Raw genomic sequence first — 20,123 nt, 5'->3', positions numbered from 1 at the left:
GAGAAAGTTTGACGGACGGAACTATCCTGTAACTGAATGGACTGAACAACTTAAGATAGTGGGGGAAATGTATAACACTGATCCTAAGACCTTAGCAGAAATGGCCATGCTAACATTAGAGGGGGAAGCGTGGACGACAGTCAGGCTGGAGACGGTTAGGGGCCAGCGTACGTTGGATGACTTGGTGCGGGTGCTGGAGAACACCTATGGGCCAACCACATATGCGGGAACGTTGCGCTATATGTTCTTCCGGCGTACTCAACTCGAGTCGGAGGACATTCCTCAATATGCCAATGCCCTTCAAGTGCTGCTAGAACAAGCCTGTAGAAAAGAAGAACAGATAGCTAGTACGGGTGCCCGTGACCTGGTGTTGAGAGATCAGTTCGTGACCGGATTGAGAGACCCGTACCTTAACCGCTCATTGCAAGATCTACTCCGGATAAATCCGGCCTTTACGTTCGCTGAGGTCAAACAAGAAGCTATAGAACGTTCAAGGGGACCTGTCGTGGAGACACAGACATATACCGCGGCTTGCAGGTCCATATCTGGTATCGGGACTCCGAACAGCGACACGGAAGAACTGAAGCAGATGGTGGCAGAGTTGCAGAAACAGGTGTTACAGCTCACCCTAGACCAACAGGCGGGCCGGCAAGCGAGACAACAACCCAGCCGGCCGATGGGAAGATGCTGGACATGCGGCGATCCCCGCCATAGAGCCAACCGTTGCCCCCAGAACTTTCAAGTTCATCCACGGTCCGATCTACCAGAACCAGCAAGTCATGTCCCACAACAGCGGCCGCCTTTAAACTAGACGCCCCTGCCAAAGAGGCTCACTCGGCAGGGGACGCCAAAGAGAGGGGTGTAGGAAAACAGAGCCAGCCACGGAACAAACTTGCATCAAATAGCCCCACCCTGGAAGTATTACTGGAAGGGATCGCCGTACAAGGGTTAATGGATACTGGGTCTCAGGTATCCACCATCTCCGAGCAGTTCTACGAAGAATGTCTAAAGCCGCGGGTTGCCTATGACCCTGATACCGCCATCAAGATCAAAGCAGCCAATAATCTACCCATTCCGGTGACGGGAGTTGCCTGGATGAACACCGAAATCTGTGGCCAAGATCTCGGGAAGAGAGGGATAATCGTGGTCAGGGAAGGCTTTGGATCAGAAACGCCCATGATTATTGGGATGAACATCTTGAAAGACCTGAATCTGGTGTTGTTTACCAAGAAGGGGCCCAAGTACTGGCAAGAAGTTACCGCACATAGGGCCACCCGCCGTGCCTTTCAGCAAGTGGTCCGGACCTGCAACCTCCAGCGAATGACAGAAGAACAACTGCCACTGGCCACGGTCACCGTACCCCGCCATACTAGGATCACCTTACCGGCGGGGAAAGAGACAGTTATCTCACTACCCCTTAGCACCACGAGACAGCTTGAAGGCGTGGAGGTGCTGATTGAGCCGCGCACCCCGAAGGAAGGGAAGCTGAATCCACTAGTCGCTCGAACTCTAGCAGTAGTGAGAAAGGGAAGAATTCCTGTCAGGCTGGGCAACACGGCTAACGTGAGCGTTGACCTAGAAGCCGGGACACAGCTCGCCCGAGTCTACGCTCTAACCGAAGAGGTGAACCCTATGAGCCCCCTCCAGTTTGTACCGTCTACAGAGGGAGATTGGACAGTGACGGTCTCTGCCATGGCCGCTGTCGCGGGTGACACCAACGCGGGGCGAGAACTACGAGAGAAGTGTCAGTTGGACGTATCCCAATACTCCAAACGGGAGGTATCCCAGGTGGAAGAGCTACTTCAAGAGCATCAGGCGTCCTTTGCCCGGCATGACACCGACTTTGGGTGCACCACCAGTATCAAGCACGAAATCCCCACCGGTGACACTGCTCCTATCCGTGAAAGGAACCGCCAAATACCTCCCCAGCAATACCAAGAAGTGAAAAATCTCCTGAATTCCATGTTACACCCTGGAGTGGTACGAGAAAGCCAGAGCCCCTGGGCTGCACCGGTGGTGTTAGTCAAGAAGAAGGACGGATCCCTGAGATTCTGTGTGGACTACCGCCGTTTGAATGCTTGCACCATCCGGGACTCATACCCTTTGCCAAGGATCGAAGAATCCCTGACAGCCCTGAAGAAAGCCAAATACTTCTCTTCGTTGGATCTGGCCAGCGGATATTGGCAGGTACCTATGCATGAGAAAGATAGAGAGAAGACTGCTTTCATCTTACCCATGGGCCTGTACGAGTTCGACCGGATGCCCTTTGGTCTGAACAACGCGCCGGGGACTTTCCAGCGGCTGATGGAGCGCTGCTTGGGAGACTTCAACTTCGACTTCACCCTCATCTACCTGGACGACATTGTAGTCTATTCGGCCACATTTGAAGAACACCTGCAGCAGCTGGGCCGTGTGTTCAGTAGGTTGAGAGAACATGGCCTGAAGTTGAAACCCAGCAAGTGCCGTCTTCTGCAGCCCGAGATCAATTACCTGGGCCACCGGATCTCAGCCGAAGGTGTCCAGCCATCTTCAGAGAAGATAGCCGCCGTACGGGATTGGCCGCAGCCCACAAACGTCAAGGAGGTCAGGGCTTTCCTGGGGTTGGCCGGCTACTACCGCCGGTTCGTCAAAAACTTCGCCCGGCTTGCTGCACCCTTGCATGACCTGCTTCGAGGGACCACCAACAGCCCCAGAGGACGACCCATCAGCTGGGGACCCAGCCAGGAAGAGTCCTTCCAAGCCCTAAAGGGTGTCTTAAAGTCTCCACCCATCCTGGCATATGCGGACTACAACCTGCCCTTCCAACTACACACCGATGCCAGTCTACAGGGTCTAGGGGCAGTACTTTCACAGGTCCAAGAAGGCAAGGAACGGGTCATAGCCTATGCCAGTCGGTCCCTACATGAGGGCGAGAAGAACCCCACCAATTATAGCTCGTTCCGGCTGGAGCTGTTGGCCCTAACGTGGGCTATAGCGGAGAAATTTGCAGGATACCTCACGGTGGCTAAAGTACTAGTCCTGACCGATAACAACCCGTTGGCCCACTTAGAAAATGCGAAGCTCGGAGTCATGGAGCAGCGTTGGATGGCTCGGCTCTCCAAGTTCAATTACAAGATCAAATATAGGGCTGGAGCTGAGAATCAAAATGCGGACAGCCTGTCTAGAGTGTCATACCCCTTACTCAACCGAGACCGGGATGAAGAATTAGAAGGGGACGAGACGCCTGACTTTGCAAAGCTCGCCCAACAGATGGTGGATTACCGCCAGTTCGTTGTAGGCGAAGCTGGAACTCCAGTGGGGGTCGCCTTGCCACCCCAGGAGTGGGGCAGGCTCCAGGACCAGAACCCTGAATGGGCTCTATTCAAACAATGGGTGAAGAGGCAGCAGAAGCCTCCCGCCGATATACGGGCACGACTGTCTACCGGGACCTTGACCCTGCTCAGTCAGTGGGACCGGCTGATTCTGAGAGAAGGAGTGCTATACCGGAAGGTTCTCTTGTCGCACATGCTGGAGGAATGCACACAAGTTGTGGTGCCTGATCAATTGGCCCGTGAGATGGTGGCCCAAGCCCACAAAAGGAATGGACACTTCGGAATAGACAAGACCTTTCGGTGGATTCAACAGTCCATCTATTGTCCGGGACTCCGCAAGCTGGTTGAAGACGTCTGCCAGACCTGTCGCACCTGTGAACTACACAAGTCCCCTGAGCAGCGTGCACCTGTTCAGACAATTAAAACATCCAGACCCCTTGAGCTGTTGATGGTGGACTATCTGCTGATTGGGACGGCGAGCAGTGGCTATCAGTACTGCCTAGTCATGGTGGATCACTTCACAAAATTCGCTGTCGCGGTCGCTACCAAAGACCAGACGGCTGAATCGGCTGCTCGGGCCATCTGTCGACAGTTCATCCACGTCTACGGGTGCCCGGAGAGGTTGCACTCCGACCAGGGGGCTTGATTCGAAGGCCGAGTCATTGAAGAGCTGCATCGGATGTATGGGATCCAGAAGTCGAGGACCACTCCTTACCACCCACAAGGGAACGGTGCATGTGAACGCTTCCACCGGACTCTACTCCAGCTGATCCGCACCTTGGCCGATGATAAGAAAGACCAATGGCCCCAATTCCTTCCCGATCTAGTATGGGCCTACAACAACCAGGTCCACTCCGTGACTGGTTACACCCCACACACCCTTCTCTTTGGCCGCCCCGGAAAAGGGGTCCATGACCTGAACCTATTCCGCCCTGGAGATGATGTCTGCCATAACTACCCCTCCTGGCTAAATGCTCACCGACAGAAGATGGAGACTGTACACCGGCTGGTGAGCCAACAAATCCGGGGCCAGATACATGCTGACCCACTCCCCGTGCAAGAGCAACCCTTGAAGTTAGGACAGCTAGTCTTGCTCCGTATCAAGAAGCCACAAGGGAAACTTCGAGCCAAGTGGGAGACTGAAGTCTACCGTGTAATCGAACGCCCCTACCCCAACGGGCATGTATACCGAGTGCAGGGTGAAGACAGTCGCAACATTCGCACTGTGCACCGAAATATGTTGCGTCCCTGCCGATCCCAGCCTGACTCCCCTACCACAGTACCCGGAGGGGGTGACGCTGCCAACACGACTGACGTCACGGACGTTTCCCAGCATAGTGATCACGTCGATTCTGAGACCGGTGACCCACCTACACAACCCAGTTCTTCCCCCGAAGTGCTGACTGAAGTGGGGCGTAAAGACAGTGACAGGGAAGGGAACAACCGACCCTTGAGACGCACTGACCGCACCACTGCTGGGATCCCGCCCGGGCGGTCTTACAGGGACCAGTATGTATGGCCCACTTCTCAACCAACCCCTGTGACATCTGCAGTCATCGCTGGCTGGGAACCGACGGTAGTTGACAGGGACTGCCAACCTTTAAGTGGGGGGGTATGTAATGAGATCAACAATTCAGACTGCATCATTAATGTAGAAATGGATTTGAATATTGCTTCAGCACTTGCCCACAAGGGGGCAGTGTCAGACTGTGCAACCACAAACACAGAGGTGGGAAATCCCCTACTGCAGCTTGTTTGTTTGAACCAGGAAGAAAAAGTGCGTGAAGATTATTCAGCTCCGGAGCTCAGCCAGAGGAGAGCTGCGTGTGGTCTTCCTGAACAGAGGGCTCTTTTGCCACCGGAGTCTTGGAGGAATCACCCTGTGGAAGTGGTTTCTGCCATTCCCGGTCTGCAGGACTTTGTTTGCACCAAGGATCTAACCGGACTGCAGAGCATCGCACCCTGAGTGCAAGTGCAGGGGCTGTGATCTCCCTCTTCTGCTCGGTGTGCCCCAGGACTAAGAGACTGACTAGAATCCGTTACCAGCGGGAGAAGATCAAAGGAAAAGACAGAGGAGCTGCATCCCTTCAGCGCTGCACCGGGACCCCTCATCGTGAGACCCCAGGCCTGCGACGTGGGAGCGGCATCTTCTTCCGGGACAGACTGGTACGTGATTGTAGGGAAAGTTAGGGAAAGTTGCCGCCATTTCTTTGTTGTTTTTTTTCCCTTTCCTCTTGCTGCGTACCCGGAAGGAGTGAAGATCCGGGGACTCCACTATACACATGTGCGCAGATAGTTCGGTTGATTGTATTATAAATATGCTTCCTAGTAAAGAAATGTTACTACCAGTAAAATCTGAGTATGGGGATTTTGTTGGAATAGAGCATACACACACACCCGCGGCCCTACCACCGGTCGCTTCACTAGAACCCAGGACCCTAGCACTGCAAGACTGCAGTGCTAACCACTGAGCCACCGTGCCACCCTCAATCAACCTAAAAGACTCATAAATATCAAAGCTTAATATTTTTGGAAGTTGGAGTGTTTTTTCTTTTAGATTTGACTATCTTAGGAGGATATCTGTTTGTGCAGGTAACTATTACTGTGCAGAATTATTAGCAAACTTAATAAAAAAACAAATATATTTCCATCTCACTTGTTTATTTTTACCAGGTAAACCAATATAACTGCACAAAATTTAGAAACAAACATTTCTGACATGCAAAAACAATGCCCCAAAAAATTTGTGACCAATATAGCCACCTTTCTTTATGATGACACCCAACAGCCTACCATCCATAGATTCTATCAGTTGCTTGATCTGTTTACGATCGACATTGCGTGCAGCAGCCACCACAGCCTCCCAGACACTGTTCCGAGAGGTGTACTGTTTTCCCTCCCTGTAGATCTCACATTTTATGAGGGACCACGGGTTCTCTATGCGGTTCAGATCAAGTGAACAAGGGGGCCATGTCATTATTTTTTCATCTTTTAGACCTTTACTGGCCAGCCACCCTGTGGAGTAGTTGGATGTATGTGATGGAGCATTGTCCTGCATGAAAATCATGTTTTTCTTGAACAATACCGACTTCTTCCTGTACCACTGCTTGAAGAAGTTGTCTTCCAGAAACTGGCAGTAGGTCTGGGAGTTGAGCTTCACTCCATCCTCAACCCGAAAAGGTCCCACAAGTTCATCTTTGATGATACTAGCCCATAGCAATACCCCACCTCCACCTTGCTGGCCTCTGAGTGGAGCTCTCTGCCCTTTACTGATCCAGCCTCTGGCCCATCCATCGGGCCTATCAAGAGTCACTCTCATTTCATCAGTCCATAAAACCTTTGAAAAATCAGTCTTAAGATATTTCTTGGCCCAGTCTTGATGTTTTATCTTATGTTTCTTGTTCAAAGGTGGTCGTTTTTCAGCCTTCCTTACCTTGGCCATGTCCCTGAGTATGGCATATCTTGTGCTTTTTGATACTCCAGTAACGTTGCAGCTCTGAAATATGGCCAAACTGGTGGAAAATGGCATCTTGGCAGCTTCACGCTTGATTTTCCTCAATTCATGGGCAGTTATTTTGCACATTTTTTGCCCAACACACTTCTTGCCACCCTGTTGGCTATATGCCATGATACGCTTGATTGTTCGGTGATCACGCTTCAAAAGTTTGCCAATTTCAAGACTGCTGCATCCCTCTGCAAGACATCTCACAATTTTGGACTTTTCAGAGCCCGTCAAATCTCTCTTCTGACCCATTATGCAAAAGGAAAGGAAGTTGCCTAATAATTAAGCACGCGTTATATAGGGTGTTGATGTCGTTACACCACACCCCTCCTCATTACAGAGATGCACATCCCCTGATTTACTTAATTGGTAGTTGGCTCTCAAGCCTATACAGCTTGGAGTAGGACAACATGTATAAAAAGTATCATGTGTATGTAAAGCGCTGTGGAATTAATAGCACTATATAAATGAATAAATATTATTATTATATATGATCAAAATACTAATTTGCCTAATAATTCTGCACACAGTGTATATCTGTTTTTTAACTTTATATCCTGGGATGTTTCAATTGAGAGAATACTTAAATGGTGGGCACAGGAATAGATGGCTCTGCAGTCACTCTAGTCAGTCTTTATCACCTCAATGAAACAAGACCTCATCAATGGGTTGGAGCTGTCGTGTACTTCTGTCACTGTCATCCCTGGATGACGTCCTGTTTCGGAAGCATGATAGATAAGTAACCGCAGCTCCTGTACCCACCGCTTGCATTTTCAGTGGGCGCCGCCACACTTCTGTTATCATCACCATCCCTGCTTCTGATACCACTCCCTCTTTCCCTAAAATGTATTATCATTATGGGGTGGTGATAAAGCAGCATGATTGACAGCAGTGCAGCCCCATGATGATGATTCATTTCAGAGTGACAATTGAAGCTGTGGGCGGTTACTCACACTGCTTCTATCACTGCCCTATGTTGATGATTTATTTTAGGGAAGAAGATGGTGGTGACAGAGGCAAGAGCTCTTGCAGCATCAACTGTAGATCAAAAAACACACCAAGAAATCCATCTCTTCAGGTGAAGGAACCAAAGGATTTATTTCAACATGCAGGTATAAAAATAACATGATTTGTGATTTTTGTACCTGCATGTTGAAATAAATCCTTTGGTTCCTTCACCAGAATGTTTTTTTGATTTACTGGGCTGTGGCAGTGACTGTCTGTGCTCCAGGGAAGAGGCCGGGAGTGAGCACATACGCAGTGAGCTGATATTCCTTTTGAACTATCAACTGTAGAGACAGGCATCAGAGACAGAAGCTGCAGTCATTTCCACATCACCCCCTCATACAGGAAGTTAAAAGGGAACTGCGGTGACAGAAACTGTGGTTACTGTGGTGCCGCCCCATGATGACGTCATATATCATTGGAGGGTGATAAAGTTGCACAGACGGGGAGGACAATCCTCCTGTGATATCCCACTTGAGACTCCACTCAAACGAAATGTCACAGGACATAAAGAAAAAAAACCATCAGTATAAGTGCACCCCACCGGTGCAGTGCATTAAGGCCACGTCTCACTAAGTGACATCGCTAGCGATATCGCTGCTGAGTCACGTTTTTTGTGATGCAACAGCGATGTTGCTAGCGATGTCGCTGTGTGTGACATCCAGCAACGACCTGGCACCTGCTGTGAGGTCGCCGGTCGTTGCTGAATGTCCTGGTCCTGGACCATTTTTTTATTGTTGCTCTCCCGCTGTGAAGCACATATCGCTGTGTGTGACAGCGAGAGAGCAACAATCTGAATGTGCAGGGAGCAAAGAGCCGCCTTCTGCGGACGCTGGTAACCAGATATTGGCAAGTATAGACGTTTGTTTTTTTTTACTGTACTGTTTTTTAGTCGATTAACACAAAGACTGTGAAGACTTGTGTTGAAATCTATAAAAAAAATCTATTGCGTTTTAATGAAAATAATATATTTTGAAAGCATAACTTTACCTTGTAACATACCTTTTTAAAGAGTACCCATCACCAGAATAAACAACTTTTTATTAATTGAGTAATGAAAGAAATTCAAAACTTTGTAAATATAATTAATACAAAAAATAGAGTAGTTGATTTGCATAACATGCAATGTCCAAATGCAAGCTATGAAAATTGCCTACTTTCTGCTGAAAGTTGCTCCCCGGCGGCATGTGAGCTCATGGTTCCCAACTTCTGCAGCGGTGCTACATGACACCCCAATACTGAACACTTTCTCTCTGCCCTAAACAGAAAGTTCAGCATGCTGACCAAACTCGTTACTACACACTGTACTTTCTGCCATTCAGTTGATTAACCAAAAGATTGTGAATACTTCAATGTTTAAATCTATATCATATAACTTACCTTTTTAAGCTGCTTGATATTACTGGTCCTAATAGATTCAAGAAGCTGATCTCTTGAGTTCTTCTCTGAAGGCCCAGTCTTGTCTACTATTCTCCTCTGGGAAGCAGGGGACAATGAATTTCTAATGTTGTCATTAAAAAGTGGTGGTGCCAGAGGTGCCAGAGGAGCCATTGGTGGAGGAGGTGGTGGAGGGGCAGGTGGTCCTAATTTTTTGGAAGAGCCCTTTTGGGGATTGTTGGTGACTGGCTTTACCAAAGGTTTTTTAGGCTCTTTTGGAGGAGGAATTACTTTGGGAACTTCTAAACATTTCTTCGTGTTTTCTGCTTCTTTTAATGCTTTCTGCTCTGCCATCCTTCGTTGCCTTTGCTTGTCCATGTTGCGACTTAGCAAGTTAGTAACAGTCATACGGGGTCCTGCTAGTTCAAAGTGGTACCCAAGTTTCAAAAGAGTGGTGTTTTCTTTTAATATCTTTGCTATTTCCATCTCCGTTTTCCCACCACATATGTGGCGCTGATTATGGAAGCGAAGTTCAGTAAGTGTGTCATTGTGTTGCAGAGCTCTGAATATGGCCAATATGCCCTTTCCAGTGATGTGGTTTGAGTCTAGATTGATACTGGTAACGATCTTATTGGACTTCAACATGGCAGCAATAGCCAATGCAATATGGTCATCAGCTCGTGTATTGGCCAAGGAAAAGATCTTAACCACAGTGTTGAACTCTAAGGCTTCTGTAAAACTCATTAGTGTTTCAATGGTAATACAGTCTGAATTGTTTAGGTTGAGCTCTGTTAGCTCAGCTTCATTATTTTTCACTTTTTCTAGAAGTTCATCAAAAATACTTGATGATTCATCATCTTTGTTCTCCTCTGTTGCATTTTTAGATCCATTTTCGTTTCGCTGTAGTTCTGTGCTTCTCAAATTCTTCTTTTCTTGTTCAGTCACTTGTTTTTCCTTTGTGAGGTCTTTGTTAGCTGGGGCACTCTCTAGTTTCTCTTTTCTCTCTGGGGTCTTGTCTGAAATTTTTTTCTTCTCTAATTTGTTTTCATTTTGTACATTCGCAACTTCTTTTTTTTCTGCAGTTTTCTCTGTTTTATCATCAGCAACTAATTTTTCCAATTTATCCTTCCCTATTTGTTTTGCAGCTTTTTCTTCATCTTGCTTTTTAGGTGCAGTTTTTTCTACTTTTTCTACGGCACTACTGTTTTTCTCTTGCCGAAATCTCTCCCTCATTTTGCTGACTCTTTCATCTTTTGGTTTCTCTGTATCTCTACTTGCCTTTATTTTGGTGTCTTTTGTATCCTCTAGTTTTTTATTTGAAACAGCGTCTTTTCCAGGAATTTCTTTTACTTTGTCTTCTTTTTGTGACTCTTCTTTTGCCTTTACCGAAGATTTTCCACTCTGAAAAAGTTATTTGAAGTCAGTTAAATTTTAAATTTCTTTTAAAATGTTATACATTTTAAAAATATAGCGAGATTAAATAATTCAGGTCTTATAAATGAGAGTAAATAAAAAGAGGCTATTATTCTGAGCACTTACTTGTTTTTTATCAGTAACAAAAATAAAAAGCTAATCAACAAAACAAATAAATTACATAACATGGGGGTGATTCATCAAAGTGTTTTTGCCAGAAAACTGTTGTAAAAGACTGTGAAAAGTCACAATTTTTTTTTTCGACTTTTGGCATTTTCCGCCAGTTTGAATCCGCTCCACCAAAATGGGTAGAGCTGGGGAGGAACCTGGACGGGATGAGGCATGGCTATGCTCAAATGTAAAATTCATTAAAAGTGCCAGTGTTTCTTACACCAGAAATATTACTACAGCGCCTGACTATAGTAGCATTTCTGGCAAGGCACATGGAGGCACTGAATTAAGGTGGTATGCCTCTCTTAATGAATTTGGCGAACCTTACTCCAGTGAGCCGTTCATTAAGATTGGTGTTAGCAATACCAGTTTTAATGAATCAGCTCCTAGGTGTTTCTTAAAGAGCCATATGTTTAGAAAATTGTCTTTTGCATTAATTATGCAATTTTCAACAGTACCCCCCCTCCCCCTCTGTGCCGGAGGAAAAAAAAAAAAACAAAAAAAAGAAAACAACAGTTTGGAGATGTGCCTTGACTTACATGGAAGAGTTTTGAGTGTTATTTCTTTATGCATGCTCTGTAACATGAACACGAATCATTGAACAGGGAGGAGAGGTGGGGAGTTGTGAAGATCAGCTAATTTGAATGTAGATTGTATGTATATATACTGTATTGTGCTATAGATTTAGGCAGGTGTGGATTTTTCCTGGCAGGATGTAGTTATGAAACTGTCCATTTGGGGATGTCCAGGTGTAGATGGGCCCCTTCAGCTGGGTAAAGAAGGTGTTTGAGATTCTATGCTTGTTCTCTAGATATATACAGCAAGTAAAATAAGTATTGAACACGTCAACAATTTTCTAAGTAAATATATTTCTAAAGGTGCTATTGACATGAAATTCTTATCAGATGTTGGTAGCAAACCATCCAATCCACACAGGTCAAGAGATAAACCGTAGATGTCTATAAACTAAATGTAATAATGAGAAAGGGCAGATTGAAAAAGTATTTAAAACATGCAGAAAGAGAGGTGCAAAAAACCCTGCAAAGTCATGACACCAGCTAAAATCTGTCCGTAATTAGAAAGCAATCATGCCACTTATTGAAAAATATTATCAACTGGTTCAACTGACGGCGTACAAAAAGGTGTCTCATTACTAAAGTACCACATAACAAACATCTCATGATGGGTAACAACAGTGATCTGTCTCAAAATGTTTGTACACTTTTTGTTGCAAAACATACTGATGGAATTGGTTACAGAAGAATTTCTAAAAGACTGAAGGTTCCAATGAGCACTGCTGGAGCCATAATTTGGAAGTGAAAAGAACATCGTTTCACCATAAACTGTCAACGTCCAGGTGCTCCTCACGAGATTTCAGACAGAAGAGTGAAAATTATTAACAGAAGATTTGTCCAAGAGCCAAGGACCACCTGTCAAAAGCTACAGAAAAACCTCGAATCAGCAAATACAATTGTTTCAAAGAAAACAATAAGTAAAGCACTCAACCGCTATGATGATATTGAAGATGAAATGAGAGTGGATATTTCAGCAGACAATGATCCCAAACACATAGCCAAGGAAACTCTTAATTGGTTTAAGGGAAAGAAAATAAAGATGCTAAAATGCCCCAGCCAATCACCTAACCTGAATCCAGTAAAAATTATGTAAGAAACTAAAGTTCAGAATTCATAGAAGGAGACCACAGAACCTTCAGGATTTTAAGAGTGTTTGTGTGGAAGAGTGGCTTAAAATCACACCTGAGCAATGTATGCGACTTGTTTCTTCATAGAGCAGGTGCCTTGAAGGTGTCATCACACACAAAGCCTTTTGTACAAATAATTCTATAGATTTCAATAAGCGTGTTCAATTCTTTTTCCCCTGTGTCATTTCTCATTACTACACATTATTAAATTTATGGACATCTATGGCTTGATTTCTTTACCTGTGTGGATAGGATGGGGTGGCACTGACATCTGATGAGAGATTAATGTCAATAACAACTTTAGAAATATATTTACTTAGAAAACTGGTGATGTGTTCAATACTTATTTCACTCGCTGTATGTATATTATATACTACATATAGTATAATATAATGTAATATAAGTTATATTATATTACTGTGCCAAATTTTTGGGGTGGTGTAGAAAAAATGCAACAGAGTAAGAATCCTTTCAAAGAGAGAAGCGTTAAGGCTATGTGCGCACGTTGCGTACAGTCACTGCAGGATTTTCTGCAGCGATCTGAAGAGCACATGTGCGCTTCAAATCGCTGCAGAAAATGTCCGTAGAAAAAAAAAAAAAAAAGCCGATTCCATGCGCTTTGCCTGCAGCTCCTCCCCTAGACAGAGCAGGAGCTGCCGGCAAAGTGCACGGAAGAAGTGACATGTCACTTCTTGAACGCAGCGCTTCGGGCAGCAGCCGAAGCGCTGCGCTCTAAAATGCCACGTGCACACGGCCCCTGCACAATCTCCATAGACTGTGCAGGGGATGCAGGACGCATGCAGTTACGCTGCGCTACAAAGCGCAGCGTAACTGCATGAATTACGCACACGTGCGCACATAGCCTAATAGTTTCTTTTTATCAAATAAAATGGAAAGTGAGTGATTAAAAGAGGAATCTAAATTTGGTGTGACCACATTTTGCCTTCAAAGCAGCATCGGAGCATCAATTCTTGCAGGTATACATGCACACAGTGTTTGAAAGAACTTGGCAAGGAGGTTATTCCAAACATCTTGGAAAACTAACCACAGAGGTTTGATCAAATCCTTCAGTCTCTTCATGTAATCCCAGAGAGATTCGATGATGGTGAGATCAAGGCCTTGTGGGAGCAATATCACCACTTCCAGGACATCTTGCCTTCAGTTATGCTGAAGAGAGCTCTTGAAGACGTTGGCTATATGTTTGGGGTTGTTGTTGCACTGTAGAATAATATTAAAGCCAATCAGACGCCTTCTTGAAGGTACTGCATGACGGATAAGTGTCTGCTTGAATTTCTCAGCAGTGATAACAACCTTACTCCTGATCAAATTATCAACTACATTTACAGAAACATAACACCAAACTTACAAGAATCTCCACCATGCTCCACTATTGCTGCAGACACTTATTATTGTAATGCTCTCCGGCCCTTTGTTGCACAAACTGTGCTCTGGTATTTCACATTTTGACTCATCAGCAGGGTTGCCAACTTGACTTTTTATTTTTTTCTGGACAGCTTACTAAAAACATGACCAGACAATATTTTTTATGGACGCATTGGAAAACCATAATAAATCATTATGATTATTGATGTCTAGAACCTATAAGTCTGATATGAAGACATTTACTATATTCATTGTAAACTGTGAAATGCAGATAATTGCAATCAAAATAATTTGTATGTTTCTTTAGCTCCCAAAAAATCATGGATGCCTTAATTCTTTTTTACAGACAGGGCAAAAAAGTGACCTTATTTTTCATACTGTTCTGGAATTTCTGGATGGTTGGCAATCTAGTTCAGCAGTCTAGGGCACTTGCTGACAAATTTCTGCAGCACGGTTCTTATATTTTTATGGCAGAAGAAAAAGAAAATTTCCAGCTCACCCTTGGTGTGACATCCCGCATAGTCTGGACAATGACGAAGCATGGTATCCCGCTACTGCTGGGTGTAAAGAGCACACATGAAAAGAGGTAATTGATCAAGCTTCCAAGAGACAAACTGGATCAAATCCATACTTTAATGAAAGATGTTAAAATCTGAACATTCTGAAATGGACACTTGCAGGAATGCAAAGTGTAGTATGTAGATATAAAATCAACTGGAATGACCGGTGTATCGGCAAACAGGTATTTGGCCTGTTTTTTTCAATAAGATGCCCAAAGATAGTCCATCATAAATAAAGGCCGCTTTACACGCTACGATATATCTAACGATATGTCGTCAGGGTCACGTCGTTAGTGATGCACATCCGGCATCGTTTGATATATCGTAGCGTGTAACACAAATGAGCGACTGTGAACGAGCAAAAATACTCACCTTATCGTTGCTCGTTGACATGTCGCTCATTTTAAAAAAATCGAACGTCCTTCTGTGCTCCGGTTGTTCAACGTTCCCGAGGCAGCACACGTCGCTCCGTGTGACACCCCGGGAACGCTGAACTGCAGCTTACCTGCGGACGCCGGCAATGCGGAAGAAAGGAGGTGGGCGGGATGTTTACGTCCCGCTCATCTCCTCCCCTCCGCTTCTATTGGCCGGCCGCTGTGTGACATCGCTGTGACGCCGCACGAACCGCCCCCTTAGAAAGAGCGACATCGCAGGGCAGGTAAGTCCATATGACATGGTTAAGCGAGGTTGTGCGGCAAGGGGAGCGATTTGCCCGTGCCGCACAACCGACGGGGGCGGGTACGATTGCTTGAGATCTCGCTAGCGAGATCGCAGCGTGTAAAGCCGCTTTAGTTTCTTAATCATTTTAGAAAAGAAAGATGTTGGATCACCAATTTTCATTAATGGACCCCCTTTATCTGACATTTTAATTACTAGGTAATCTCTCTTGCACAAGTTTTCTAGTGTTGTAAAGTCTGTCATTGATTTCTTGTAATCTGTTGATATTCTTGTAGTTTTTTTTTTTTATATCCTTATTCCTTAATGATATTCTCCTGAAAGTGATCCATAGCTGAAGTTCTAGATTGTACAGGGTAAAATCAGTTTTTTTTGTATTGAACTATGAAGTCATATCAATATGCTGAACTTGAGATCCAGACGAATCTAAAGAGCGCTTTACACGCTACAATAAATCTTACGATGTGTTGGTGGGGTCACGTCGTAAGTGACGCACATCCAGCATCGTAAGTATGATTGTAGCGTGTAAAACCTCCGTTCAATTGCGATTGAACGAAAATCCGTTCATCGCATGCACGTCGTTCATTTCTCAAAAATTGAACGTGCGGTTGTGCAATGTTCCCGAGGCAGCACACATCGCAGTGTGTGACACCCTGGGAACATTGATCGACAGCTTACCTCCGTCCGCGGCTCCCGCCGACAATGGGGAAGGAAGGAGGTGGGCGGGATGTTTACGTCTCGCTCATCTCCACCCCTCCGCTTCTATTGGCTGGCTGCCGTGTGACGTCGCTGTGACGCCGAACGTCCCTCCCACTCCAGGAAGTGGATGTTCGCCGCCCACATCGAGGTCGTATGGACGGGTAATTACGCGTGACGGGGGTTAATCGTTTGTGCGGCACATTCAACAAATTGAACGTGCCGCACATACGATGGGGGCGGTTACGATCGCATACGATATCGTATGCGAAATCGTAACATGTAAAGCAGGCTTAAATCAATTAAATTGATCAAGCCAATCTATTCTTTAAAGTCCATGTTTCTGAACTCATTTTGAGGAAGTGCACATTCTGCTACCAGACTGTTAACATTCTAGTCTAACCAAAAATGTTTTTTGACCTTAAGATCTCGAATGAAATGGTTAGGGGTACTTTGCACACTACGACATCGCAGGCCGATTGCTGCGATGCCGAGCACGATAGTCCCCGCCCCGTCGCAGCTGCGATATCTTGTGATAGCTGCCGTAGCGAACATTATCGCTACGGCAGCTTCACATGCACTTACTTACCTGCCCTGCGACGTCGCTCTGGCCGGCGACCCGCCTCCTTCCTAAGGGGGCGGGTCATGCGGTGTCACAGCGACATCACACGGCAGGCGTCCAATAGAAGCGGAGGGGAGGACATGAGCGGGATGTAAACATCCCGCCCACCTCCTTCCTTCCGCATAACCGGTGTCAGCCGCAGGACGCAGGTAGATGTTCCTCGCTCTTGCGGCTTCACACACAGCGATGTGTGTTGCCGCAGGAACGAGGAACAACATCGTAACATCGGTCCTTCTGAAATTATGGAAATGACCGACGCTACACCGATGATATGATTTCGACGCTTTTGCGCTCGTTAATTGTATCAAAAATGATTTACACACTCCGATATCGACAGCGATGCCGGATGTGTGTCACTTTCCATTTGACCCCACCGACATCGCACCTGCGATGTCGTAGTGTGCAAAGTACCCCTTAATGTCCTTAATGGTAGAAAAAACATCCGATTCTTATTTGTTGGGTCAAAATTGAGATCTTATAATAAGCTATTCTCCATCAGATTCCATCAGTGAAACAGATGACAAATTAATCACATTTATTGGTGGGTTTTCTTCCGACTTCTCAATTTGCTCCCAAGGAGAATGCCTGTGTTTACGTCCCCCCCCCCCTTTTTTTCCATTTTTTTTACTTTTGGAAAAAACGTGTTTTTTGTAATAATTAAGTTGTGACCTTTTAGACATGTGGCTATCATCTGCACAATCAGTGTAAAGGTCTGATGATTCCACATCTGAAGAAAAAGGTGACTTGAAATTTTCGAGTTTCTCTAGATCTATGAACATTACAATGTTTGAGTGTTGATTTAGGGGTGGTTATAGTTCTAGCCTATCAACCCTACTCATATACAGTCATATGAAAACGTTTGAGCACCCCTATTAATGTTAACCTTTTTTCTTTATAACATTTTGGGTTTTTGCAACAGCTATTTCAGTTTCATATTATAATAACTATAATACTCTAATAACTCTAAACTCTAATAACTGATGGACTGAGTAATATTTCTGGATTGAAATGAGGATTATTGTACTAACAGAAAATGTGCAATCCGCATTTAAACAAAATTTGACCGGTGCAAAAGTATGGGCACCTCAACATAAAAGTGACATTAATATTTTGTAGATCCTCCTTTTGCAAAAATAACAGCCTCTAGTGGCTTCCTGTAGCTTTTAATGAGTTCCTGGATCCTGGATGAAGGTATATTTGACCATTCTTGTTTACAAAACAATTCCAGTTCTGTTAAGTTTGATGGTTGCCGAGCATGGACAGCATGCTTCAAATCATCCCACAGATTTTCAATGATATTCAGGTCTGGGGACTGGGATGGCCATTCCAGAACATTGTAATTGTTCCTCTGCATGAATGCCTGAGTAGATTTGGAGCGGTGTTTTGGATCATTGTCTTGCTGAAATATCCATCCCCTGCGTAACTTCAACTTCGTCACTGATTCTTGCAAATTATTGTCAAGAATCTGCTGATACTGAGTTGAATCCATGCGACCCTCAACTTTAACAAGATTCCTGGTGCCGGCATTGGCCACACAGCCCCAAAGCGTGATGGAACCTCCACCAAATTTTACTGTGGGTAGCAAGTGCTTTTCTTGGAATGCCGTGTTTTTTTGCCTCCATGCATAACGCCTTTTATGTATGACCAAACAACTCAATCTTTGTTTCATCAGTCCACAGGACCTTCTTCCAAAATGTAACTGGCTTGTCCAAATGTGCTTTTGCATACCTCAGGCGACTTTGTTTGTGGCGTGCTTGCAGAAACTGCTTCTTTCGCATCACTCTCCCATACAGCTTCTCCTTGTGCAATGTGCGCTGTATTGTTGACCGATGCACTTTGACACCATCTGCATCAAGATGAAGTTGCAGGTCTTTGGAGGTGGTCTGTGGATTGTCCTTGACTGTTCTCACCATTCTTCTTCTCTGCCTTTCTGATATTTTTCTTGGCCTGCCACTTCTGGGCTTAACAAGAACTGTACCTGTGTTCTTCCATTTCCTTATTATGTTCCTCACAGTGGAAACTGACAGTTTAAATCTCTGAGACAACTTTTTGTATCCTTCCCCTGAACAACTATGATGAATAATCTTTGTTTTCAGATCATTTGAGAGTTGTTTTGAGGAGCCCATGATGCCACTCTTCATAGGAGATTCAAATAGGAGAACAACTTGCAAGTGGCCACCTTAAATACCTTTTCTCATGATTGGATACACTTGCCTATGAAGTTCAAAGCTCAATAAGGTTACAAAACCAATTTAGTGCTTTAGTAAGTCAGTAAAAAGTAGTTAGGAGTGTTCAAATCAAGAAATTGAAAAGGGTGCCCATACTTTTGCACCGGTCAAATTTTGTTTAAATGCGGATTGCACCTTTTCTGTTAGTACAATAAACCTCATTTCAATCCAGAAATATTACTCAGTCCATTAGTTATTAGCTATATGAAACTGAAATAGCTGTTGCAAAAACCCAAATTGTTATAAAGAAAAAAGGTTAACATTAATAGGGGTGCCCAAACTTTTTCATATGACTGTACCTGATTGTTTGAATAATCAAATAAATCCCAGTTGAACTATTTATTTTTTTAGGTAATGATCTGATCTTCCATTTCTTCAATTCTGAATCTTATGTTTCTGAAAAGATTCAAAATCCTCAGAGGTCATAGCAGGTTTGATGGACTCTGTGTGTTTGGTGATTTCCCCTGGACTTTTGCCTTATATTTTTATGCATAATTGAGTCGCTTGGCCTTGTTTTCATGTTGAAAGTTTGTTTTTTGGTCACAATTCTACCATGAAGGCCACTTCTTGACAGAGTTGTATGAACAGTAGATGGGTGTAGCTGGGTCACTCTGGTTGCTGTGTGAAGCCCCACAGGTGTAGTGTCGGTGCATTACCTTCAGGGACTCCACGTAGCTGGTGCTGGTCACAGGTAGGGAATCTTCGGTTTTGATCGTGACGCCACTCTCAGTATTGCGGTCAGTAGGGACCGCCACTGCAGGTTGAGGGTCGCCTGGGGCTGATGGTGTGTGCAGTTAGTTGGAATAGCCTCCTGAGAGTGAGGCAAGCCCCAGGGCCCGGTGTAGGTTTGTAGTACCACAAGTCGCAGAATGACTCACACAGGCAGAACTGTCTTTCAAGGGCTTTACTCACATTTGATGGCAGGGTGAGTAGCCCGGGCGTAGCTGGGATGAACCAGATGGGAACCAGGTATCTTTCAGGCTGACTTTATGAGGGTGACTACTGACTCGCCTTCCTTAGCCCTTGGTGGTTTGGGGTGACCCCGACTTTGAGTCCCTATGGGGGTCACCCAGGGAAGATGCTGCAGCCTCTCTCCCCCTTTTGTTTGCCGTTTGCTTGTTCCCCGGACCAGGCCACTCCAGCTGCTTGCCTCCTGTGACCTATGGGCCCTCACTGCGGTTACGTGGCTGCGGCTTTTGTGGTGTTGTGGTGTGGGCTTTGAGAGCCCCACACCGGCAGGTTTAGCAGAAGAAAGCTGGATCTATCTTCGCTTCGGGATCTGCCGCCCGGTTGGGCCTGGTGCTCTCTAGCAGTCTCCTTACTTCCCACTCCGTGCTTTCTCTCTAGCTGAAGCTGGCTTTCAGGTAGCACTCCTAGTTGACCGTTCTCCCCCGTCAGTAGCCACTGCGCGGGCGCTGTTAGACAGCATCAACCCCACAGGTCTGCTCCTCACTGAGCCCTCTGGAGTTCTCCTCTAA

The 20,123-nt window shown here is 45.4% G+C and overlaps 1 protein-coding gene across 1 annotated transcript in view; it reads right to left on the bottom strand.

Annotated features, from left to right (window-relative positions):
- Positions 1 to 20,123, bottom strand: part of LMOD1 (leiomodin 1) — a 47,282-nt gene that overhangs the window by 11,255 nt on the left and 15,904 nt on the right. The window contains exon 2 of the mRNA XM_075333831.1: positions 9,199 to 10,596. Within this exon, the coding sequence (XP_075189946.1) occupies positions 9,199 to 10,596 (1,398 nt within the window). The remainder of the gene's footprint in view (positions 1 to 9,198; positions 10,597 to 20,123) is intronic.

The sequence above is a fragment of the Anomaloglossus baeobatrachus genome, chromosome 2 (assembly GCF_048569485.1).
Source record: "Anomaloglossus baeobatrachus isolate aAnoBae1 chromosome 2, aAnoBae1.hap1, whole genome shotgun sequence".
Taxonomy (NCBI): domain Eukaryota; kingdom Metazoa; phylum Chordata; class Amphibia; order Anura; family Aromobatidae; genus Anomaloglossus; species Anomaloglossus baeobatrachus.
The sequence above is the reverse complement of the archived record's forward strand: the minus strand, read 5'-3'. Positions and strand labels throughout refer to the sequence as shown.